The 27,990-nt window shown below is 34.5% G+C and overlaps 1 protein-coding gene across 1 annotated transcript in view; it reads right to left on the reverse strand.

The window, feature by feature from the left end:
- The window catches only part of LOC133323435 (transcription initiation factor IIB), a 39,337-nt gene extending 11,892 nt beyond the window's left edge, over nucleotides 1–27,445 (reverse strand). The window contains exons 1-4 of the mRNA XM_061532360.1: nucleotides 27,424–27,445; nucleotides 24,104–24,537; nucleotides 9,445–9,679; nucleotides 9,256–9,377 (exon numbers count right to left, since the gene is read on the reverse strand). Of these exons, the coding sequence (XP_061388344.1) occupies nucleotides 9,256–9,377; nucleotides 9,445–9,679; nucleotides 24,104–24,537; nucleotides 27,424–27,445 (813 nt within the window). The remainder of the gene's footprint in view (nucleotides 1–9,255; nucleotides 9,378–9,444; nucleotides 9,680–24,103; nucleotides 24,538–27,423) is intronic.
- Between the last annotated feature and the right edge of the window lie 545 nt (nucleotides 27,446–27,990).

The raw sequence follows: 27,990 nt of genomic DNA on the forward strand, positions 1-27,990 counted from the left end.
TTTTGTAATTTCCCATATATCTTTCGATTTGCACGAAATTTGGCATAACGTACTGAATTGAGCCTAGAATGATGTCTGCCAAGTTTCGAGAAATTCGGTCCAGATTTAGATATAGCTCCCATATATAGTTTCGTCCGATTTCATGTAAATGGTGCACCAAAGTCCACATATATCTTGCGATTTGCACGAAATTTGGCACAACGTACTGAATTGAGTCTAGAATGATGTCTGCCAAGTTTCGAGAAAATCGTTCCAGATTTCTATATAGCTCCCATATATAGTTTCGTCCGATTCCATGTAAATGGTGCACCAAAGTCGCTATATATCTTTCGATTTGTACAATATTTGACATAGCGTACCGAATTTAGTCCAGAATGATGTGTAACAAGTTTCGTGAAAATCGGTTGAGATGTAGATACAGCTCCCTTTTAAGTAATTGACACACCAAGGAATCAGTAGAATAGGAACAAAACGTACTGAAATTAGTATAACCTAACCTGTGACAAGTTTCGTTGGAATCGGTTCATATTTGTATATAGCTTCCATGTAAGGTCGAATGTCATTTCAATTCTAATATTATTATTTTATATTTTTCCTTAAGAACTACCTAACCTAATATAACATAGCCTAATACACATAAGAGATAACATATGCTCATTTGTTTACAGTACTAAATGAGCGCGCCAATATCCTTGTGTGTGGGCTGCTATTAATTCTTCATGATCAGCTCACACACACAGAAACCCACATTGAAGTGATCTCTATTTACTCACCCGCTGAGCGCATGTTTATGGAGATATCCTTTATTAGCTATGCGTCTTCAGCAGCGTGGAGTGTTATCATCCCTTATGTGCATACATGCACACTCGAATAGAATTGAGGACTGCTTATCTATTATTTACGACACATGTAAATGTTTAAAACATCCTAAACTAATACAACCAAATATCATGTTCATATTTTTATGAACATAGGTAGATTCACATTTATAGCCTAGACAGACGACAGCCTTAATTTGCATTAACAGCTTTAATTCAAATTAACTTGTACATTATCCTCATTTTTAATGCACAAAATCAAACTGAATTTATACTGAATTAACCAATTTCAATATGGCAATGCTGTCGAAAATCAATTTATTGTTGTCAAATTTGTTTACATTTATAAAAATAAAAATTATAAATAAAGGCAAATTTCAACATTCTTTCAAATTTGGAGTTGCTTTGCCAACATCATAGCTGCTATTCTTCCTTTATGCCATGTATCACGAAAAATATTGTAAACCAATGACAAAATTTTCTTCCTACAAACAGACAAACAATTGTTTTGAAACAAAAAACTGTTTGTAAATGCAGAAACTCTCGTCTGTCAGGGGTAAATATTAATTCAAATTAAGAATTTCTTAATGCAAATTAAGGCTGTCGTCTGTCTACGGTATTAGTTATATATCAGAATCTGCTCCCAATGGTTCCATGCGTTGTGTGGAAAGATTTCCGAAAGTGAACTTCTAGCGCTTAAGGCGATAAAAAAATCTTTGTTTATGTGTGTTGAATGCGAAACTAGACTGAATGGCAGTGATAGCCAGGATGGTGTTGCCGAAGATCTGCGATCACTGAACAAACAATTTTATGATTTTTTTAAACAGAATCAATCGGAACAAACTTCCATTAAACGAGTACTTGATGAAATTAAATCAGAGATGAGCTCTTGTTTGAATGAAATAAAAAAAGATATTCTTGATTGCAATCAGCGTATCGATAAAATTGATTCTTCCTATTCTACAAGAATTACGTCATTGGAATTTGAGAACAATGTTTTGTACCGGAGACTCAACAGAGGAGATATTTTAGTCAGCGGTTTACCTGGAAATATCACAGATCTTGCTGATATTGCCATTAAGTTGGCTGCAATTTTTAAGATATCATTGTGCAGGAACGAAGTAAATCATGTTTGTTATATGCACAATCGTAACCTGGTCCTGATTAAATTCAATTCGGTGCAAGTACGTGATGATATTATGAAAGAATATTTTGCGACACGTAATCTTAAAATTTGTGATCTTGTGAGTGGTCAGGGCAGTGATATAAATAAACGTGTGTACTTAAACGACCATTATTCACCAGCTGCAGCAAGATTGAATTCAACGTGTAGAAAACTGCTTAGAAAGGGGTGTATTGTCAAGTTTAAATTATTCAATTCTGACAGCCTCAAAGCAAAACTATTTTTCCCGGATGGAAGGAATGTTTGCAGCCTTGAACAATGTAACTTACTTCTTATCAATGCTGGTTCTACCTTGGACGAACATTAGTTGTAATGAAGTTATATATCTTCCTATAAAAGCTTTTTTATGCTAAATTGAACATTACATATGGCCTACATCGGTAAGTCCGTCCGTCTGTATACTTTTTGTCCGTCATTTACAAAATTTGTCAAGTCATACACATTAATTTCGTAATGTTTTAAATTAAATAATGTTGTAAATACATTTTGGTTTGTCTGCCTACTATCCCTATTTCTAAAATGATCTCAAAAATAAGAATTGAAATATGAATTAAAAAATTCGATGTAGGTCATGTTATGTCGGGACACCGACTGAAATTATGTTTTCAATACCGATCTTGATAAATGTTGATCTAATATAAAATAAACATAAGCATCTGTTTTTTAATTAAATTTGATTAGTTGTTAATTAAGTATGGATTATTATGGTAATATCTTGATTGTTCGTTGGTTCCCCACTTTATTTATGTTACTTATATTTGATGTATTTTGACTTAAATATGGGATCTGTAGTTGGCAGTAACATTTCCCTAAAATCAATGTTGGAGCCTTGGGACAATAAATTTAAAATAGGCCACATAAATTGTCAGAGTATGAGACCCTCAACTTACTCCGTTAAGTTTAATGAATTGAAGTCAATCCTGTGTGATTCACTTTTGGATGTTATTGCAATTACTGAAACGTGGTTGAAATCCGATGTTTCAACTTGTGCGGTGAATATGCTGGGCTTTAAATTTTATAGGAATGATCGTAGATATTCCAGAGGCGGTGGAGTTGGGATTTATATTTCAAGAAAACTTCGACATACGCCCATGTGCTGCATTTCGAGTTTGCTCGAATGTGAAACATTTTCCCAAATTTGGTGTGCTCCATTCTGAATATGATCAAAATAAAAATAGAATCTATAAAAAATCTACTTCTAAGATTTCCAATAGTCCTTCTAATAATGTTTCTTACAGTTGTGCGCACTTTATTATATCGATGTTGACAAGATCCATGCTCCACTTGTTTATAGGGCGTCAAAAAATGTTTCTTAAGCGTAACCACTGTCTCCTAGAAGCCAACTATTTTGCATACCATTTCCTCTTTTGTTAATGCTGCCTAGATGCACTCATATGCCAAATAAAAGCACGTTCCAGTATCATTAGACTTTTTCTGGTAGAAACCAGGGCAATTAATAAGCCAGCAGGCATATTTTTTCTTAATTTTGTTGGTAAACAAATTTCAAATTCCAATGAAACATATGTTTTTTATTGAACGCATTTCGTAACATATTGAACACAGCTATGCTTTTGAGCCGCACTTTCGCTCGAAATTGAGCACACCATTTTGCACAACATGGGAATTTAAAAAAGTATGGATATTCAAAAACTCTCGGAACATGTCACATGGGCGATAAATTAGTATTTAAATCCTCCATTGCTGGGAAGTGTGAATCGCTTTTCATAGAACTTTATTCCGGAGCTACAAAAATTTTGTTTGGTGTAGCTTATTTACCTCCTGTGGGTGACGTGTCTGTGTTTGAAGATGTGCACCGCGACTTATTTTTGACTTACACCGACATTATAGTGGTTGGAGACTTTAATTGCGACATTTCACGTGCTTCACTAATGAGGTCTATGTGCCTTCGACTAAATTTAGGTATCATACATAATTCTAAGCCCACACATTTTGATGTGACCCATCGAAGTTCCTCACTAATTGATTACATGCTCTTAAGTGATAGCTCAATTGTAAATCATTCTTGCCAAGTACAATGTCCTGCTATATCGTACCATTCATTAATTGTGGCATGTATTGATCTTGAAATCAATGTGTTTGAAGAAGTGGTGGAGTTTCATGACTTAAGGAATATAAATTGGGATGGCGTTTTTCAATGTCTGTCCAATTTTAACTATACAAGCTTCAATTTAACTCATGACGTTGATGAAAAATGCTCAATTTTAGCTGAGCTTATTGATAATCTATATAAAAATGTTCCGGTTGTTCGTAGGCGCATTTTGTTACAAGACGATAATTGGATGAATTCGTGGAACATTTTAGCATCGAAAAACTTAAGGGATTTATCTTATAGAGCTTATTTGGAAGACCAAACCCTGTATAATTGGGCTATATTTTGTAAATATCGAAATAAGGTGAAAATGTAATTCGAAAGAAGAGACGTAGTTATTATATGAAAACCTTTAAAAATGTAGACTCTAGAAGTTTATGGAGAATTCTTCGAAATCATGGCTGCATTGGAGATGAAAACGTATTGAATGGACTTGATGCAGAAACGGTCAACAATTGTTTTGCCTCAAGTGGGTTATCAAATAGCTATGGTAATTTGAATTTGCAATCCTTTAACGATCATGACCATTCTTTTTCCTTCTCATGTATAACTACTGATGACATTGCTATTGCCCTAGGTAAAATCAAATCCAAGTCGGTGGGAGTTGATAAAATATCTGTGGAATTTTTAAAACTTATATTTCCGCATGTGTCAGGTTTGATTTTGGATTTGTTTAACATAATTTTGACTAAATCAGTATTTCCCACTTCATGGAAGATTGCCCGCGTTGTGCCAATTCCTAAGGTTTCCACAGTTTGTGATGCTGATGATTTGCGGCCCAATCTCAATTCTTCCAGTTATTTCCAAAGTTTGCGAACATATAATGAAAAATCAAATTCTCTTGAGTACAAGGAGCAAATTTATTGATGAGCAATATGCTTTTCGTGCGGGTCATAACACAACGTCATTACTCTTACACTTAACGGACACTATCAGATGTCACAGTAATTTTAATCGAGTTAGTGCATTAGTTTCTCTTGATTTGTCAAAAGCATTCAATTCGATTAATCATGTGATGCTGATTCGCAAGCTTAAAAATAAGTTCAATTTCTCATTTTCTGCATGTAAACTTATAAAGTCTTACGTACATGACCGAAAGCAGTTTGTTGAGTTAAATGGGATATCATCTACCATTATATCATTAGATTCTGGAGTTCCGCAAGGATCGGTATTGGGACCATTACTCTTTATAATGTATATGAACGATTTGTTAGAATACTTGGATCTCAATACATGTTCATTGCACATATATGCTGATGATGTGTTCCTTATGTTTAGTTCAGATCGATATAAAATGTATGATCCATTCTCAAGGAATAAATGCATGTTTGGAACGGACGTTAGGATGGACTCGGGATAATTCATAATATATTAACCCAAATAAGACAAAAGCAATTATCTTTGGTGCTCAAGTGCCTAATATCAATATCTTAATAGGTCAATCAGCCGTTGATATAGTAGATAGACATAAATGTTTGGGATTATTATTAGATAATAGGTTAAATTTTGACTCCCATATTGATGTTGTTCAATCTAAAGTCCACTATGTTCTACGGAAGTTGCATTTCGTGAGCATATTTTTACCAAAATGGGTTAAAATAAAAATGGCACATGCACTTCTAATGCCACGCATTTTGTATGCTTTGGAAGTGGTATCTGGCACATCTGATTATAACCTTATTAAATTACAGAAAATTATGAATATGATTGCCAGATTTGTGTATAACATTAAGTTACGTGAACATATTTCCCATTTTGTAAAAAACTTTTTAGGTTGTTCGTTTAGACAATTTATTGATTTCCGCAACTTAATACATTTCTACAAAATTATTAAAACGGGATTCCCTAAGCAGGTGTGCAATTTATTTACTTTCTCTCACTCGAGTAGAAATACCCAGTTAATAATACCACATATACATAATCTGTGTTTCGAAAGATGTTTTGTTGTTCGGGTTGCTCGATGCTGGAACTATTTACCTATAGAATTGCGCATATTCTCACACTCGAACAATGCATTCCGTTTAAAACTTAGAATGTACTTGTCTTCGTAGTATTATTTAATATTAGCCAATAACGAAATATTGCTTAAAATACTGTTTTTAGTCCGAAGCATCTATATGTAACATTGGGTAATGTTTTTGCCAATTAATTTTTATATTGTATATCTGTTTGAAAAATTGTTGAATGTAAATAAAGGCTGGGGAGCCAACAATAGGAAAATGTTAAATTTATTTCAGGTTTATTAACTGTGTAATATATTTTTTTGGCCATGAAGGCTTTTGTATTACTGAATAATTAAATAAATATTTGATTTCATCCAATTTCATGTTAATAGTCCTGTTTAATATACCCATAGTGGTGAAGGGTATCATATAGTCGGCCACGTCCGACTTTACTACTTTCTTTACTGGTTTGTACTATAGTTCTGAATTCCACCTCTTTTCCTACATCTAATATCAAGTTTATTACAATTAAGTACTCTACATACACATCAGCACTAGTTTCCGAAATCTCTTTCTTATTTCCATTACATAGATTAAAAATAGATCAGAATTCCAATTAAATACTTTCCAAATTGTTCCAAATTTAGTGAATTTTCTATTTACTATTCATTCTATTTACTATTCGTACTCAATACTACACTTCAACAGTAATCTGAATTCTAAATCTCAGGAATCATACAAATCCAAATCGTTTCAAATTTAGTACCATTTACTACTTTTTTTACCCAAAGGTAAGAATTTCTAAAACTACATCAACCCTACACTCTAACAGTAATCTTTATTCCTCCAAAGTCCAAATTGTACCAAATTTAGTTCTTTTGGTACTCATAAGTACAAATTGCCAAATGTAAATAAATTCTGCTTTTAAATAGTAATCGTAATCATTAAAGACCAAATTATATCATTTGATACCATTCTCTACTTTTGCTGCTTTCAAATAGTAATCGTAAGTCCAAATTTGAGAATTCCAGCACTATATGTTCACTAAATTGTATCAGATTTGGTACCATTCTGTACTTTTCCTACACTCCCAAAATAACCTATGTTGCAACTTTCAGGATTCGAGTTCTACCCGTTCACCACAGACCAAATTGTACCAAATTTTGTGCTTTTCGTACCCAAAGTACGAATTTCCAAAACTACCTCAGTCATGCACTCCAATAATAACCTTAAGTCTGCATTTAAAGATTCCAGCTCTATCCGTTCACCAAAAACCAAGTTGTACCAAATTTTGTACCATTTATTACTTTTCGTTTACGTAAGTACGAGTTTCTAAAACTGCCTCAATTCCACACTGCAACAGTAATTTTAATCATAATTTCTAGGATACCAGCCCTACCCGTTCACATAGATCTCAATTTTACTATATTTAGTACCATCTATTCTTGCTTAACGTAAAATTCTATAACGATGTAAGCATGTCCGTCTGTTGTAATCACTCTAGCGTCTAAACGAATTGAGATAGATCCCCCAAATTTGGCATAGATCTCAATTTTACCATATTTAGTACCATTTAGTACTTTTCGTACTTATGAGTTCGAATTTCCAACAATGTCTCAATGCTGTCCCATAACAGAGATGGAGAACAATCTCTATCCTTTCCTTCAAAACTAAATTGTACTAAACTGTACCATCTAGTACACATAATTACGCATTTTTAAAACTACCTCCATGTCCCTTTCTACACTCCAACCGTAAATTTAATTTCAAATTTTAGGATTCCAGCTCACAGACAACGTACAATATTTGGTACCATTAATTGTCCATAAGTAGGAAATTCCAAAACTACCTTAATTCTGTAATTTTACTTCCAATCTTAAGTTTTCCATTTCATCCGTTAAATTTTATTCAATTGTAATTGTATTTTGTACCATTCAGTACACATAATGACAAATTTTCCAAACTACTGACGTATCTCAATCCTGCACTCTAACTGTAATACTAATTCAAATATCAGCCTTATCCGTTCACGCAAAAACAATTTCCAAACTATTTGGTACCATATAGTACTTTTTGTTTCTATAATTAAGAATTTCCTAAACTACATCAATCCGACACTCCAACAGGAATTTTTATTCCAACATTCTGGAGTCCAGCTCTATCCGTTCTCAAATAATCAAGTTGTACCAAATATAGTACCACTTAGTACACATAAGTACTATGCATCCATATATCAATTCTACATTCCAACAGCAACCATTGTTCCAAATTTTAGGTTTCCAGCTCTCTCCGTTCCCCCAAATCCTAATTGTACCAAATCTAGTGCCGTTTAGTACTTTTCGTACACATAAATAGGAATTTGCAAAGATGTCTCTATAGCTCAATCTTCAACAGTAATCTTAATTTCAAATTTCAGGCTTTCAGCCCTATCCATTTAAGCAAAATCCAAAATGTACTAAATTTGGTACCATATAGCCTTACTTATAACCTTTATCCTACACCTTAATCCTACATTTAACAGCCATTTTTTTTCACAATTTGAAGACTCCAGCTCTATCTGTTCACCTTAATCCAACTTGCACCACATTTAGTACTTTTCGTACACATAAGTACGATTTTTTAAAGCTAGTTCAATCTTGTGCTCCAATAGTAGTCCGGATTCCCATTTTCCGGATTCCATCTCTATACACTCAACTAAATGCAAACAATACCAAATTTAGTACCATTTTGTACTTTTTATACACTTAAGTACGAATTTCTTAAGCATTTCCATACATCAACACCACTTCCCAACCTGTATTCCATATAAAATTTCAAGATTCTAGCTATATATGTTCAATATATATACAATTAGAACTAAATTTAGTAATTTTTAGTACACTTATAGGTCGAATTTCCAAAAACCCTTTTGTACATCTTTCTAACTTTCCATCAGTGACCCACATTCCAAATTTCAGAATTCTAGCTCTTCGCGTTTGCCTAATACAAAGGGTACCATATTTGGTACATTTCGTACCCTTCTAGTTCGAATTTCCAGAAACCCAGCATTATCTCACGCCTATACACCAACAACAACCCACACTCAAAATTTCAAGGTTCTAGCTTCAGCCGTTTCGTCTGGGCGATGATCTGTCAGTCAGTCAGTCACTCACTCACTTAACACTAAGCTCTTTTATATATATAGATATATATTAATATTACCTGTGAAGCCATATATATAGCAGCTGCAGCGACAGATATTGGAGATCGACCTGGTACAATATCCATTTCAACGGCTTTCTTTGCTATGTGCGTAGCAGCACGCTGAACCATATTTGGCAAGTCTAGAAAAAATATAACAATTTCATGATTTTTAGCTTCTCAACTATTAGATAAAATACACAAAATTACCAAGATTTGCACAAAATCTAGACATGAAATCTGCCGTTGTGATTAGATCTACGCTAGTTTCAAGAGCTTTGAGAGTCAGTTTGAAACATCTTCCAATTTCCTTTTTACTTATTTTACTAACAGCGCATATTTCCTTGAATGTTCGGGGGACGCCTTCTTGTCGGCAAGCTATATACAGACAAGCAGAAGCTTTTGCATCATTGGATCGTCCCTTAAGATTTTTACCATCATGTACCTGAAATTAAATTTTATTATAATCAGTAAAAAATATTACAATTCACGTACATCACATTTTATTTATTTAATACATTTTTGTAATGTCGATACTAATATCTACATTAGGGTTATGACTTGTTTACAACATGTATAAGATTATATAAAATATTAACGATAAGGCGGTTCTATAAAAAACTCACGACCACTGACGTAGCCAGAGGTAGAGCGGAGTCCTAAAATCTATAACATTAAAAACAAAGGTAAGTCTCAAAATAAATTATTAAATAATATCAAATTTCTTTAAATATCTATTTCTAAATAATTATATAATTTCGATCAAAAATTATTAATTCAATGTTTCGTTTGTCCTCTGGACACTACAACAAAATTACTTTGACTTTTGAGCACTACAATTATACTTGACTTTTTTCTGAATAAACCATATAATGCAAAGCAAAAAAGAGATCCTTTCAAAAAACTAAAGTAAATAAATTAATAACAAGAATTGTGTTCATAAAATAAGGAATATGGTCGGCATGATTCTTTATTTTTAAGATCAGTGGCTAATTAATTAATTAACCTCCAAACTAGACATCTGCATGAATGTACTCGTACAATGAATCCACATCCACATTCATGGATGTTAAGTCGTATTCAGAGTACACAACAACATTTAATGAGTGCAAATGAATTCAACCACCGAAGTTGTGTTGTTCTTCGTTGTGCTTTGTCCGATCAAACGATCAAACTTGAAAGCACAACATTCAGTATGATGGACTACAAGAACAAGTTATACAACATCAATGAGTCCAATGAGTGAACATCATGCAATGTATTTTGTATTCTATGTATTCATTCAACGACTTAACATTGATGGTGGGCATTTATTGTACAGGTACATGCAAATGTTTACCTTGTACACTCTTTAAAACTTTATTAGTGAGCAATAGTGAGAAATAATGTCTTTTATTTTTTTCTATTGAATACAAGTAAATAAAAACTCCAGAAAAATAAGTAAAAGTTAAATGAAATGATGTAAGAAAAATCGGCGGAATCTTCCTCAACGGATATACAAAAATAGGCCTATGCAGAAAATTAGAGTACAAAGTTATATGAGGAGTACAAATAAGTATTTGCGGAAATACATATGCACTTTTTTGGGACTTAAAGACTTTTCATTTGTTCTTTATGTTTTTGTGGACGTAGGTCATTTTCTTACAAATTGTCTCTCATTACATTTCTTAATAAATTTGTACTTTTGTTGATTTTTTACATGATAATATTATTAAGTAGAGTAGAGATTGTTTATTAAAAAATATGAATAAAAATAATTAAAACGTCCTTAAGTTCGACAGGGCCGACCTTTTTATACTCACCGCCGCGAGGTGAACAGTCAAATTTTAAATATTGTTTTTTTATTAATTTAAGTTTGTTATGAATTAATTTTTTTACGTTGTATTTATTTTCTGTTCATATTAATGTTTTAGATTCTAATATGAATTAAAATGAAATACGTTTTTTTTCATTAATTTAAGTTTGTTATGTATTGAATTGTTTTTTACGTTGTATTTATTTTTGTTTATATTAAATAAAAATAATTAAAAACTTTAAAAAATAATAATAAGTAAAAGTTACTTCAAGATTCCACTATCACTAAAACCATCGACGAAAGCAATAACGGGATTGGGGGATATATAACCAGTAAGGAATGTAGGAAAGACGGACGGGGCCGACTATATGATACCTTTTTGGGTATATTCAACAGATGAATCCTAACAGATGTCGCATTTTTGAAGGACCAGTAAAATGAAATTTGATCCATAAACATGTCATTCTGCAACCTATACTAAATCATATCAATCGGACACCCCTTGATTATTTGGATAAATATCTGATAAACTTGAGAAGTTTGGTGCATCATTTACCTAAAATCGGACGAAAATATATATGGGGGCTATATCTAAATCTGAACCGATTTTCACGAAACTTAACACACATCATTCTAGACCGATTTTAATAGAGTTCGTCCTTGGGCCAAATTAGTGACCTATGCCAAATTTCATCCAATTCGGATCATACATGTGACCTGTACTTTGTTTACAATTTGACATGGACAGACGGACGGGCATGCATAAATCGACTTAGAAAGTGATTCTATGCATATACTAAAAAGGAACCATGTGTCTATCTAGTTTCCTTTTGCCTGTTACAAATATATGCACAAAGACATAATACCCTGTACCACAGTGTGGTGAAGGGTATAAAAAATTGGCTTTGCATAAGGGGGCCAATATTGATTACTTCTCGGGAGGATATACTTAATGTGGACTGATAAAGGCCATTTTGGAACGTAACGGTTTAGTTTTGTATCTCGACACCCCCGAAGGTAGTAATATTACAACAGAAGTCTTAACATATTATAGGTTATGAACTGACATGTTATAGTACTGAATATCCCCCACACTATGGGGTATCCAATTCGAACCCAAATTAAAACGAATTTAAAAAAAGTGCGTTTAAAAACATCTAAATATTGAAAAAAGAAAAGTTCTGCTATATAGTGGATACATTACTAGATATTCATAAATTTTGTCCTTATTAAGAATATATATACTTTATATGGGCGGAAATGACTATTTCTATGAGTTACAAAAAAAAAAAAAACATAACATAACATACCCTTCATACTTTTGTGGATGGTGTAAAAACCAAAATATCTCGTCAATTAATTCGGGTAATTCGAATACTACTGTATAATTCGACACACTCATTGTGTAAAACATGTTCGTGTACGAACTTGCCGCATTTGTTCAAACTTTGTGTGTTACAACATACATTCATACCGAAGTAAACATACACAATAAATACCGGTTCGTCGAGTCTGAAACGTGGATTGTATGAATCAAACGAATACACAACAAATTCGAAACTCTCATACCTGAAGCAATTCATATTTGTTGTACCCTCACTCATTGGACTTCATTTCAAACAAATTTATAGAATAGAAGCCATTACTTTGTGTGAGTGACTCATGGGTGGTGTTTTTGTGCATTCATGCAGATGTCTACTCCAAACTAGTCGAATGCATGTCAATATGACCAAGCGCGGTGATAAAAAGAAATACTAACTTTTAATAGAATATACAGAGTGAGATGAAAAAACTGCAACCAACTTCAGACTGCTGTCATTTCTAAGCCACTCGTCCGACAGCTGGTAAAATTATTCCTCATTATATTGTTTACATGCGTACAAAAGCATTTTGATGGAAATTTTCCAGAAAAAATGTTATTCATGATGGAATTCTAGCGTGATTTCTGTGTATTTGGCTGGAAAACCACAAGTGGAGCACTCCAGCATTTAAATGTGATTAAATCTTTTGTGTCATTACCGTGATACTGGTAGCGTAGCCCGACGTCAAGGAAGTGGACGGGAGAAAACAGCAACATCAGCAGATTCCAAAAAGGGCAAGAACTTACACCGCAACAGAAAGAAAATGGACTCAAAAGAGCTAAAGAGTTGCTTCGCTTGGTGAAAGTGGTGAACTGCCGAATTTGGATTTCTCCGATGAGAAAACATTCGTTTTCCAGCAGTTTGTAAACAAACAAAATTATCGTGTTTACTTGCCAAAGAGGTCAACTGAAAATGTGCATCTTCGGTTTTGATTTCATCGAACAAGCCATATTGAGAAAAATTTGTAATCAGATGTTAGCTATGCTCTACCTTGTAATAATTATGCCATGATTGGTCCAATTTCTAACAATTGAGAGAATTTATCGAAAAAAAAATTAATTTTGACAGAATAAAAAAAAAATATTAAAATTTCAAATTTTTTAATTGATAGTGAATGAAAGTAAAAATCTGAACGGTTTATATATGTATGTGTAGGTGGAATAAAAATTTGTTTTTTGGTTTATTCAATACATAATTCTTCTCATTCCTTGTAATTAGCGTATACAAAAAGAAACAACGCCGAACGCCGATTTATCAAAAAAATTGGTTAATTGAAACTGAAAATTATAAACTAATATTCGGCAGGAATTTCCAAACACATTACTTCGCATAAAAGTAAAATCGGATAATAGAAATCTGCATCGAAAAAACTAGGGGTCTAAAACCAATATTTCGATGAGGCACATTTTTATCGTAGCAAGTGTATATACCCTCATTAACCATAAGCATGTGGGTATAATAATTATGTTATTGAAAAAATATAAAAATGCATCAAAAAACGACAAAATTTTTAGAAAAAATTGAAAACATGAATGAAAAGTAATTAGCCATAGGTTCTATCTGTAATAATGAGAAAGATAATTTATTTTCTATCTGGAGACATGAATTAAAAATTGTGTTGTATGAACGGATTAATTCATGTACGTAATTCAAAGAGCGAACACAGTTGTTCAAATACCCGTCAGAACATGGCATAAGGGTGCTTTTTATAGAATATGTATTTTTAAGTTTTTACTTTCACTTTATTTAGATATGAAAATCGTGTGAAACATACGAAGATTTCAATGTCATAACAATATATAATTACATATTGTAGGACCGAAAGTTAAAAAGCAGTGGTGGTTGGTTTTGTTTACTTTATTTTCTACTTGATTCTTAGCGCGAGTAAGAATAGCTGTGGTGTCATGTGACTATGTCAGAACTGACCTTGTCTCACACATTAAGACACCCAACCTTATTCTCGTGCGAGAGTGAACAATGCATGGCTTAATTTCTAAGTTCTTACATACGTATGAAAGAAGTATCTTACAAACAGTAACCACGTAATGACTAGTATATTTGGCTTACCGACGGTTGCCCTATGAAATGTTACAATTATTTGAAATGAATGGTTCTGCACGTTGTTGGGATTCTTGTAAATTACATTCGTCTAAATGACTAAACCCCTTATGCCAACGCTTCATGTTATGCATCGCCCATATTCCTTTGTAAGGTATTCTGCTTTGCTGAAATGTTCCACATGTTCCACATAAAACAAATGGGCCCTTAAATTTTGGGACGAATTTTTTACACGTCCCTATATTGGCATCAATATTTTTAATTCGACATTGCCACTTTGATTGTATATTGTCGGTTGTTTTCGCTTGTAGTCTGTATAATGTTTATTTAAGGATTCCAACTCCAAATCCACATTTGGTACCATTTAGTACAGATTAATACAAATTTTCAAAACTTCCTACATATGCCAATCCTACACAACAGTGACCCTAACTCCAAAAAATTCAGGATTCCAGCTCTAATGGGTGACCCAAAATTCAAATTGTACTTAAAGTTCCTTTGCTACATCTATTCTATAATCCATCAGTGACCCTCATTTCAAATTTAAGAGTTCTAGCTCTACCAGTTCGCCAAATACAAATGGTAAGACATTTAGTACTTTCCGTGCCGTTCTAGTACGAATTTCCAAAAACCTAGCCTTATGTGACACCTTTGGACCAAGAGTGATCCCCACACCAAATTTCATCGGGTCCCATTGCTGAAGACATATGTGTGAGGTTGAACGCCTATCTCATCGATTTGGCAGCCTTCTTCAAAGCGAGGAATATGAAAATATCCGCCTCGAAGTCGTCAGCCACACTATTCACCACATGGACTGCGGAGATGAGAATGCCGTTGAATGTGCAGGTCGAGGGGCATACAATTCCGACCACCAACTACCCCAAAATACTCGGGGTCACATTCGACAGCATGTTCAAATCGTCCGCGCAAACCACAGCTATCTGCGATAAGCTGAAAAGTAGGAACAAGGTCCTCAAGTCGCTTGCCGGCAGCACTTGGGGCGCAGATAAGGAAACCTTGTTGACCTCTTACAAAGCGATAGGTCGGTCTGTGGCTAGCTATGCGGTTCCAGTGTGGTCTGCGAATTCCAGTGATACGCAATGGAGAAATATTCAGACCTGTCAGAATGCCGCCCTGAGGACAGCGACAGGGTGTCTCCTCATGACACCAGTGGACCATCTTCATGAGGAGACGAAGATCCTTCCCGTACGTCAGCATAGCAATATGCTTTCGTTGCAGTACCTGCTTGGGTGTTTCAGGGACGATCATCCCAACCATCATATGGTGGATAGGACTCCCCCACCCAGGCGTGTCAGGAAGGATCTGCATGATCTAGAGAGAGGTCCAACGATACAAAAGGGAGCCTCTAGATCAAGTTGCCTATCGAGCATGTCTGAATGGCATTCATACAGATGCAGTAGCCGCAGCGCTGAACGGTTACAAAGTGAATGCCGTCCTCGGAGCTCACCCCCCACCCATAGCAGCTGAAGAACGTCAGCTGCCCAGACAAACCAGAGTAGTTTTGGCTCAGTTACGTTCTGGATGGTGCAGTCGGCTCAATTCGTATTGGGCACGGATTGATGACCAGGTGCAGGATGTCTGCCCAGCATGTGTTACAGGCCCTCATACCACACTGCACTTGTTCAATTGCCCAGCCAAACTACTCACCTCACTCCGGAAGATCTGTGGTTACAGCCAGTGGAGGTAGCTGCATTTGTGAATCTGGAGACAGAACTGGAGGAAACGTAACAGAAAACATACAATTCATATAAACTGCTACAACAACAACAACACCAAATTTCAAGATGATATATATAGCTTCAGCCGTTTCGTCTGGGCGTTGATGAATTGTGATGATGAATCACTTTAATTTTTATTGGTATAGATTAAAGATATGTTTTTAAATTTTTATAATTGTATATGTTGTACTTTTATTCCTTGTTAAATAAAAGTCGAGTTGTAATACTACTAAAGGCGTAAAGTTTATTTATTGAGATGAGCGTTCACAGCTACTAATTTAAAAGATAAAAATGGAATTCGCGAGAATGTGTGACTTATTGAACTGGCGGTTGCACGACTAAGCGTCATATTCCCCAGTATTGCCATATTTAATATAGAACATATGAGATGCCATATTGTTCATGAGGGTTGCCCCTAACATCTCCCTCCTTAAGATGAAATGGGTGATCTTGAAATTGGTTCAACTGGTTGTCTTCTAGTCGTAATCCTTTTGGGGGACCAATGTGGAGAACCCGTTGGAGTTGCAAAGTCTTCTTGTGCTGGTGGATAGATGTCGAACTCTTCGAGTAAGATATCCAGGGGTACTTTTGAAGTTTCTTCGTTGATTGAAGTTCCTGCATCTCTGTGTCTGAATTGATCAGTATGAGCTCGTACGAGAATTTTTCTGTCTCCAACGTCTATTAGAGCGTTGTAAATGACTTTTCCTTTTCTTTCTATGATTTCACCTGTTGTCCAATAACTTTTGTTTCCTTTGAAATTCCTTGCCCAGACCAAATCTCCGTTGTTGAATTCTCTGTATCTTGTACCGTGTTTGGTATTGTACTGCTGTTCCATTTTGTGATTGATTTCCCGTTCGGTAGGTTCATGCTGCAGTATCGAGTCTAATATTATTCTCATTTTCCTTCTGAATGAATGATTCTGCTGGAGACTTGCCTTCTGGTGAGTTTGGATTCGGTGTAGATCTGTAGACTTCCAGGAATGTTTGAAGTGCTTCTGTAGGAGTTTCTTCCCCTTCGAGTTTTTTTAATGCACGTTTAAGTGTATCCACGAACCTTTCTGCTTGTCCGTTGGAACTTGGATGAAAACGAACAGTTCTTGTGTGCTTAATTGCTCTTTTACTGCACCAATTTTCAAATTGTTCTGAGCAAAACTGTGTTCCATTGTCTGAGACTAATTGTTCTGGGTTTCCGAAGAATGCACAATATTCGTTTAACATTTTTATTGTTGAATATGTGGTGATTGTAGATGTCTCGTAAATAACTGGGTATTTCGAGTATGAATCAATGATTAGGAGATAGTATTTTCCTTTTACTGGACCTGCATAGTCTATGTGAATTCTTTCAAGAGGATGTGTAGTCGTAGGCCATGGACATAAATTTGTTTTTACAGGACTTTTTGAAGAAAGTTGACATTTTTGGCATTTCCGAACGTAGTCTTCAATTTGTTTGTCAATGTTTGGCCAATATACGTAACTTCTGGCAACTGATTTGCTTCGTTCTGATGATAAGTGTCCTCTATGAAGTTGTTGTAGAATTTTATTCCGATATTTTTGAGGAATAACAACTCTGTTGTTGAAAAGAATGCATCCGTCAATAATTGAGAGATTTTCTTTACGGTTGTAAAATTGAATAATTGATGGTTCAACATTTTTTTTGCTGTCAGGCCAACCGTTTTGCATATATTGTATTACCTTTTGTAGATCGCCATCGTTTGAGGTTGTATCTACAATCATTTTGAAGGTGATTGGAAGAACGGATACGGTTTCGTTTACCTCGCTGCGTATGTCTTCATCGAATGATATTGTTGCTACAATAAAGTCGTCGGTTGGTTTTTCGTGATTCTTGACTACCCTTGATAATACATCTGCGTGACCAAAGTCCTTGGTGTTTGTGTATTTGATTTCGAAGTCATATGCGAGTAATATAAGTGCCCATCGTTGTAAACGATTTGCTGTGTAAACTGGAATTCCTTTCTTTGAACCGAATATTGCCAAAAGGGGTTTGTGATCAGTGTGCAATGTAAATTTGCGACCAAATAACATTTTATGGAACCGTTGCACTGCAAATATAATTGCTAATCCTTCCTTCTCTATTTGGCTATAGTTCTTTTCAGCTTGTGTTAGAGCTCTTGATATGTGGTATATGGCCTTCATACTTTCGTCGGGAAACGTATGATATATCACTGCACCTATTCCATGGGATGATGCGTCAGCTGCGACGTGTATAGGCATGTTTGGGTTATAGTGCGTGAGAAGCAAATTTGAAGTCAATATGTTCTTGAAATCATCAAGTGATTTTTGGCATTGTTGTGTCCATACGAATTTTGTATCCTTTTTTAATAGGTCGTCAAGGGGTTTACGTAATGTTCGCATGTTATTTACATATTTTCCATAATGGTTGATAGAGCCTAGTAATGACCTTACCTCAGAAATGTTTTCTGGGATTTTTAAATTTTGAACGGCTGCGATCTTATTTGGATCTGGCTTGATACCATCTTTATCGATTATCTGTCCAAGATATTTTATTTGTTTTTGAAAAAAATAGCATTTTTCAATTTTTAATTTGAAACCGAACTCTTGGATTCTTTGAAGAAGTTTGTTTAAATTTTCTTTGTGTTCAGAAATTGATTCACTTGCGAGCATGATGTCATCTATGTAAGCTTTTGCTCCGTTGACACCAGCGCATAGTTCATCCATAATCCTTTGGAATGCTCCTGGAGCTGATTTTATACCTGGGGTTAAACGGTTGAATTTATACAATCCTTTATGCGTATTGATTGTGAGCAGTTCTTTGCTCTCATCATCGACTTCGACTTGGAGGTATGCGTCTGATAAGTCTAGAAGACTAAATATTACACAGTTGTGGCAGTCTGCTAAAATTTCCTCGGGTGTTGGTAATGGATACTGATTTGGTTCTACTATTGAGTTGAGACCTGTTGAATAGTCTGCACATATTCTGATTTTTCCATTACGTTTGCTGACCACAATTGGTGCTGCATATCTTGATGAATTTACTGGAGTAATGATACCCGCTTTTTCTAGCCTTTGAAGTTCATTTTCTATTTCAGTCCTTACTGCGAAGGGAACTGGTCTTTTAGGAAAGAATACTGGCTTTGCATCTGGCAATAGCTTTATGTTGACTTTTGTTTTGCACAGGCCTAGGGTGCTGTAGTCAAAGACAGATTGATACTTACTTTTTAATTCTGCTATGTCGTCTTCAAATGTAATTTGATGGCATCAGGACGTTATTGGTTTTTGCCATAAATTGAAAGACTGTATCCAATCGATTCCCATGATGTTGAGTTTGTCTATATCTGATATATAGCATTTTAATATTTTTGTGTTGTCACCGATCGTAATTTTGCTTTCAAATTCTGCTAGGAGCTTGATTGAATTTGCGTTTGCGTCGCTAGCGCTGTCGTCTGTTGTGTATGCTTCTGGTTTACCTATGAATTTCCATGTTGCGACTGATATTATTGATATGTCTGATGCGGTATCAATTTGAAGCTTTACTGGTTTGTCGTTGATCAGGACTGTTGTATATTTTCTGAGATCTGGGAAATTGATGTTCTTTGTTTGGAAAACTGCATTCGTGTTGAATGGTTTCTTCGACTTGTTGGGTATTTTGGATTTGTTTCCTTTGTTGTCGGACACTGCTTTGAAATTTTTACCTGTTTTTGCGATGTCACAAAAGTAGTCTTTGTGACCAATTTGATGGCATTTGGTGCACTTGTGCTTCCGGTATGTACAAAATTTTGCGTAGTGTAGGTCTCCGCAGTACCAACATGGTGATTTAGGTATTTTGTTTTTCTTCGAGCCTTGTGTATGCTTGTTGAGTGAACATACGGTTTTTGATTGATGCTCAATTAAAATGTTATCTGCCTTGAGGTCGAGAATCCGTTGTGTTTCGTCCACTAGTTGATCTAGATTTATTGCTTTTGATTCATCGTCTAACACCTTTAGTAAACGTATTCTTATTTCGTTGTCTTTTGCTGATTTGAGTCCAAGGACGAAAATGAGGCATTTGAATTGATCGATTTTCAATTCGTTCATTTTAAATAGTTCACATTGTAGGTTTACTCTGCTTGCGTATTCTCTGATATCCTCACTGTCGTTTTTCGATAATTGAAGGCATTTGTACCTTTGTGCAACTTGTGTTTCTGTCTTGCCGAACAGTTTCTTGAGTTTTTCTACTGTATCCTTGAGTGTCATGTCCTCCGGTTTTGCTGGTAAAACGCCATAAAAGAGCTACTTTGTCATGGTCTTCGAGTGTGTTTGCCTCTTTTTCGAAAACATGAACAAACCTGTTGTACCACGCTTGAAATATAAGTCCGCTTTCTGGTTCGTACTCGAATGCTGTCATTGAGTGTGCCAGTGATTCCATTAGCGCTGCTTTAGACGTATTTGCATTTTGTGGTTGTTGTGTAGAACTTGCTGGGCCTTGCGTTTGAAGGAGTTCTGCCATGTGCTTTAGCAATTGCGTCTGTTGTAACATTGCTTTTTGTTGCTCTGCTAGCAAATGCAAAATTGTGTCTTGCGAAATTGTTGATTAAAATTCCAATATCCTCGTCGCCACTTTTGTTGTACTTTTATTCCTTGTTAAATAAAAGTCGAGTTGTAATACTACTAAAGGCGTAAAGTTTATTTATTGAGATGAGCGTTCACAGCTACTAATTTAAAAGATAAAAATGGAATTCGCGAGAATGTGTGACTTATTGAACTGGCGGTTGCACGACTAAGCGTCATATTCCCCAGTATTGCCATATTTAATATAGAACATATGAGATGCCATATTGTTCATGAGGGTTGTCCCTAACAGTATAAATATGTATAGATTTAAATTACAAAACTAATATCAATTTCAGTTGAAAACATAAAACATATTCAATTTCAACATTGCCAATTAAATATTCTCTTTTAACGTAACTGTTAAGTTTATAGTATAATAACACACACATTTTCCAAGTTTAAATATTTTGTATTATAGGCGTTTTTTCATCGAGTAAACCAACTTTTGCAAGTCATAATTGTTCAGAATGTTGTGCTACACATCCAATATTGCAGTTTTGAACGTTTTTATATTTTTGGTTGCCGTTTAGACGCTTTTTCTTATTTGACACTGGTGAAATTGAGCCATATTTGTTTTGGTTGTACTGCTCTTTTACTTTGTACTAAATTTTATTTTGGTGGGCTCAAACTGTATTAACTGCAGCATACAATTATGATAAATAACAAATAAATATCACAAACTATATAGTGTTATTTCGTGCTTCTGCATTTGAAAAAGTTTTTAATAAATGTGCTGCCGTTTACACAAAATCGGAAGAAAATATGAATGGAAACTGTGTTTAAATCTTAACCGATTTTCACGAAACATAACGCACATCACTCTAGACTCAATCCAGTACGCTATGCAAAATTTCGTGCAAATCGAAAGAAATATAGTGGCTTTAATGCATTATTTACATAAAATCGGACGAAAATATATGTGGGAGCTATGTCTAAATTAAAGTGCAGTTACGTCCGTTTGCATTTATGGTGACGATAAATAACTTACTTTCAAAACGATAATTGTGGAATTTACATTGCAAACTTTCAACAACCGTTCTAAAGTTGTACGAAAATTACTAAAGTACAATTTAGTACAATATGTAGTGTGTCAATGAATGGAGATAGATTTTTGAAATTAAATATGTGGGAAGTTTTTCGCTATTCAGGTTCCTGGTAATAAGACGGTTTAGATAATTCCTTAAAATTGTTATGGGAATTGCTATACAGGAATGAAGTTATGAGTTGGATTTGTAAATTAGTTCTATAAGTGCAAAAATACAGCTATTTTTGGTACTAAAATTAAGCATCAGATACAACAACAAATATATAGTCGAAATCGATTATAACGACGGTCAAAGTACTGGCGAAATAGGTGCTTATGTCATTATAAACGATTGATATTTATTTCAATTTATTTCATATACAAGAATCTAGCCCAAACTGCCAAGAGCGTTTTTTTTTTTTTGTCAACAAATATTCTATGAGGAATTGAAATCTTATATTCATGGCTTATTCAAGCGAAAGTGCTATTAATTTTGGAAAATTTACATCATCCTGCCCCTGGCTCCTTTGTATATTTATTTAATTGTGATATCCAAATCTCCCCTTCTCAATGGAAAATTTGTGTGGTAGCAGAAAGATTGAATTACGTAACCTGTATTCATTCCAATCTTTTCATAAGCGTATGTCAAATTCTCGGACCGAAGTGCGGCTATCCACGAATGCTTTTCAATTTAAAAGAACATTTAAAGGTCCACTACGGAATCTCTTTTTAATCGCAAAGATTTGTTGTGGAGTAAAGTTTCACTTATGTCATATATCTCTTGCAAATCGTGATATTTTCGAGAGACACGAGAGACATTATCGAGGCCCATATTTCAGAATGTATGTAAAACCAATGGACAGATGCTAATACAAACTCCGTGCAAGTTTTAGAGACATATAATCCGTAACCCAATTAAAAAAATAATTTTTCGTCATTTGATACTTTTAACCTTTTCTGTTCCTATAAAGTTGCTTCCAAATCTCTCTCTTCTTATAAAAGATTTGGATGTCATAAATCGCCGATAAATAAAGGCGATTCAAAGTGTACTCGCTTTAAATTATACAAATGTTTAGTGCTTTTGGTGGCGAATTTTTCCTATGGACACAACACAATCTCCTTGCAAATTTCACAACACAATCTCCTTGCAAATTGAGAAGTTTTCGTGAGAAATCACAATGGAGCTTATTTTAAAGGTCAGAATCACAAGAACATAAATACATATATTTCTTATCAGGAACCCAATGTGTACTCATGGTATATGTCATTTTTGGAATATTACAAGTGTTCCGTTTTTAAAAATGTATATGTTGTTGCAATAATAAAAATAACATCGTTTTAATTTAAAGTAAATTGGAATAAAACGTCTAAAAATGTTCTTGGCCATTTTCTTTAAAACAATGAAGAATAAAGTTTAAACCCATATGATTGCCATTAATTACGCTGTGATACAAAACAAAACAAAAAAAAATTCGGGGGTTCTAATGTACCAATTCCGTTTAGTTGGAGTCCCTGAACCACGAATATACCTTTGGTTTTTCTGGGTCACTTCGAAAATTAATTTTATAACGGTAAATGTAGAGAAAAACGTGGTTTCATAGATTTTCACATTGAAACGCGTATTACTTATTTTCTTTCTCACGGATTTATATTATTCTTTTTTTTTCATTCGAAGAGTAGAATGTTTTCTTTCAAACAAGATATATATTTGGTAAATCGGTTGAGGATTGACTGAGTTACAGTGGTTGAAATGTGAAAAAATATTGCATAAAATAACAAAATTTATTTTTCTGCGGACTGTACGAAGAAATTATGATATCAAACCGTATAAGTTTTATTATATTACGGGGAAGACAAAATTCTACCCTTCGAAAGAAAAAAAAAGAATAATATAAATCCGTTAGAAAGTAAATAAGTTATTCGCGTTTCAAATTGAAAATATATGAGACCACGTTTTCCTCTACATTTACCGTTATAAAACTAATTTTCGAAGTGACGCAGAAAAACCAAAGGTATACTCGTGGTCCAGGGACTCCAACTAAACAAAATTGGTACATTAGAAACCATGAAAAATTTTCGTGTCGCACAGTGTTATCAAATACACCTTCATAACAATATGAAAAGGTAAAGCCAATCATAATTGTGTAAACCAGCTTTGTAACTGCAAGGACAATAACAGAACATTGGAGGTCCGTATCTCTGCAAGTATAGACTTTCGCAAAAAATATGTGTCATTATAAAGATACACGCAGGAAAAAATTCAAAATGCTACTAAAATCCGAACTATGTAGTGCCATTTGATACAATCTTACAATAAAATTTACCTGTTTGAATAAATTATTGGCCCTGTCCACGATAGTTTTTGGCAAATTGATTCTATCGGCCATCATGGATATTTCTTTGAAAGCCAGGATTAATGACCTATCGGAACTACTCATTGTTCGTCTGTTTTGGTATTTCGGTGATCCAAAGGAGTCAAATGAAGCTGCTCCCGTTCCCGGTCCAATTATTGTTGAAAGATCGCCACCACTCAGCAGAGGATTTTCGGGGCCACCAACACGACTGGGATCCACGCCGCTTTTTTCATTGCTAAAGGTTCGCCACTCAGAACCAACATCTATAACGCGATCTCCAACAACAAGACCACACTCGGAACAAATCATGTCTCCTGCTCTATAATCCTCAATGAGCGGTGCGTCGGGATGTGCATAACAGCAAACTTTGTTAGTATCTCTGTACAAATAACAGTAAAGTATTGCTAAGAACACAAATAATTTCATATTTAAAAAAATATACCTCGAACAACTAGCCATTATCTTAAAATATACGCGAAATTAGAACGAACAAAATGGTTATTATTTATTTGCTATTCTTTCTTTGCAAATGTATCCATATTAGGGATAAGTAAATCGACTTTCGACTAATCGATTAATCGACTTTTCGTATTGAAAAGTAAAAAGGTCGATGTCATCGGCCTATAGGCCTATAAATAAGTTCTCCAAGGGAGACCAGCTGATTATCGATACCTCTCAAGTTTGCTGTCAAAATGCATATTGTGAATTGACTTCCATTATAAAAACGTAAACAAAGTCGAAATTTTTGACATTAGACTTGAGGAAAAACAGCTGTTTACCGATTTCGATTGCTATCTTGGTGACCTTATTAATAGATCTTGTCATGGCCTATAAATAAGGTCACCAAGATAGCAATCGAAATCGGAAAACAGCTGTTTTTTCTCAAGTCTAATGTCAAAAATTTCGACTTTGTTTACGTTTTCATAATGGAAGTCAATTCACAATAATGCATTTTGACAGCAAACTTGAGAGGTATCGATTATCAGCTGGTATCCTTGGGTGACCTTATTTATAGGCCATGAGATCTATTAATAAGGTCACCATCGACTAATCGATTAATCGACTTTTCGTATTGAAAAGTAAAAAAGTCGATGTGAACCAAGATCTATCATGGTCTATAAATAAGGTCACCAAGATAGCAATCGAAATCGGAAAACAGCTGTTTTTTTCTCAAGTCTAATGTCAAAAATTTCGACTTTGCTTACGTTTTCATAATGGAAGTCAATTCACAATAATGCATTTTGACAGCAAACTTGAGAGGTATCGATTATCTGCTGTTCTCCCTGGGTGACCTTATTTATAGGCCATGAGATCTATTAATAAGGTCACCAAGATAGCAATCGAAATCGGAAAACAGCTGTTTTTTCTCAAATCTAATGTCAAAAATTTCGACTTTGTTTACGTTTTCAAAATGGAAGTCAATTCACAATAATGCATTTTGACAGCAAACTTGAGAGGTATCGATAATCAGATGGTCTCCCTTGGTGACCTTATTTATAGGCCATGATGTCAACTTTTGATCTTTGGGGAAAACATAAAGTCGACATTTCAATATCGACTTTCGATTTTCTTTACAAATTCCTTGGCACAATGAATAGGTAGTCCATTTGGCGCAGCTGATGTCTTGATTAACTGTCAAAGTGGGTAATTTCTACATGAATTCGATGTGCAGTGTTGCCAACCATTTGAAATATTATATGGAAAAGTTTGACAGATAATCGAGACAAAAACAAATGTTTTTGTTTTGATACATCACCTTATTATTGCATCATGACAAATACCATGGCATAATTATACAAGGTAGTCTCATGCAGTCATATGTTTCCATTTTTTTTCATAATTTGCCTTTGATAGTATTCAGATTTCAAAATTTAAATGAAAATATCTTCATTCGAAAAGTACGCATACCATGTGTTCAGTGTCAAAAATTTCTAAATAATTTATATTTATAAATATTTTTAAGTTCCCTGCCTCTAATCATTATAAATATAAGATGTAACAATCATGGTTAGTTAAATCTTGAGAGCAATGTTCAGCTTTAGAAAAAAAATTATTTATTGAAAATATCCCAATCCAATTTATGCATCTTATAGTACGTTTACATTTAACCGGATTTCGTTAACCCAGTGGGTTTCAATTGTCAATTCCTTTACATATATGTCAAATAAATCCTCATAAAGTAGGTTAACCCGGTAAAAAGTTCTAATGTAAAAGCCGTTTTAGTCCCAATTTAGATTAGGCGTGTTTACTTGCGGCAAGTCTTTGTTTGCCGGAAAGAGGGCCAAGGGGAATAGAAATTGAAAAAAATGCTCGTACCAGCAATTTTCTGGCAATTCGTTTTTTGTATTTTGTTTGTAGTGTCAATAATTTGAAATAACAATCCAGAACATTGTCAAAAAAGAAAATATTTTTGAAACAGAATTGCCTTGTATAGACGCATGAAGCAAGTTCAAAAGAGATCGATAAGAATTGCCGCAAGTAAACTCGCCTAATTTAAATCAGGACTTAAACGGCTTTTACATTAAAACTTTTTACCGGGTTAACCTACTTTATGAGGATTTATTTGACATATATGCAAAGGAATTGACAATTGAAACCCACTGGGTTTAAATGTAAACGTACTATTATTTTTCATTTTTTTTTTTTTTGAAATTGATAGATGTGTTCCAAATTAAAAAGGGCAGTCGCAAGATCTATTAATAAGGTCACCAAGATAGAAATCGAAATCGGAAAACAACTGTTTTTTCTCAAGTCTAATGTCAAAAATTTCTACTTTGTTTACGTTTTCCTAATGGAAGTCAATTCACAATAATGCATTTTGACAGCAAACTTGAGAGGTATCGATAATCAGCTGGTCTCCCTTGGTGACCTTATTTATAGGCCATGGGCAGTCGTAAATCAGCAACTGTTGATGCTAGACTTCTGTCTCTAACGCTGGTCGTTCTTTTTTCTTTTTGTGATCTTTTTTACAACAACAATTGTTAACGGTTTTTATTTACATAGTTACTCTATGTTAAAGCAACAATCTTTTATTTTTGCACAGTATCTACAAAACAAACAGTGTCAAATTGATTTTTTGAATTTTCATGATGGATGGTAATGGGGAACCACCCCCTCCTCCAAAACCACCTATAGGGGTATTAGACAATCAAAAGAGACGTGCCGAAAGCATTGCAAACCAAAACAAATCATTGAAAAATAACAGTGGAAAACCAATAACGAAAGCAGAGGAGACAGAAATGTCTTCAAAATGCAACTTGGATTTGCTTGAAAATGTAGTCACTACCTACCCAAAACTGCAACCGGGTCCATTTTACGTTATAGTGAAATCAGAGTCACCGATCAGTATCAGAAGAAAAAATTGTGAACTTCATTTATACGTGCGGTTCCAGAAAATTGGTTTGGAAAATAATTACGTTTGCAAAAACATCGGTTACAATACGTTCCGTCTAACGTTCAACAACCCTACTGCCGCAAACAACTATATTCAAAATTCAAGGCTAACTGAAATAGGCGTTACTGCAGGAATTCCGGCTCGTTTTGTACAAAAGTACTATATAATCAGAAACGTTCCAACATCCATAACTGGAGCTACAATTAAAGAATCCATCGAAGCTGACAATGACATGACAGTTCTTTCATTCTATCGTTTCACAAGGAGAAATAAGCAAAATCAAACTTCTCTAACAGAGACAGTTAAAATCGGTATTGTGTATGATGGTGTCCCAAAATCCATTTTCATGTGTAGTACCAGAGTTACCCCCGAACTATATGTTCCACAGTCCAGACTGAAGAAATATACAAAGCGTAATGGCACCACCAATCTGTCGAGGACAGAAGTAAAACAAAAATATTCT

This window comes from Musca vetustissima, unplaced genomic scaffold (assembly GCF_032173495.1).
Source record: "Musca vetustissima isolate MV318-11 ecotype Yass unplaced genomic scaffold, APGP_CSIRO_Mvet_v1 utg17160, whole genome shotgun sequence".
NCBI classification, from domain to species: Eukaryota; Metazoa; Arthropoda; class Insecta; order Diptera; family Muscidae; genus Musca; species Musca vetustissima.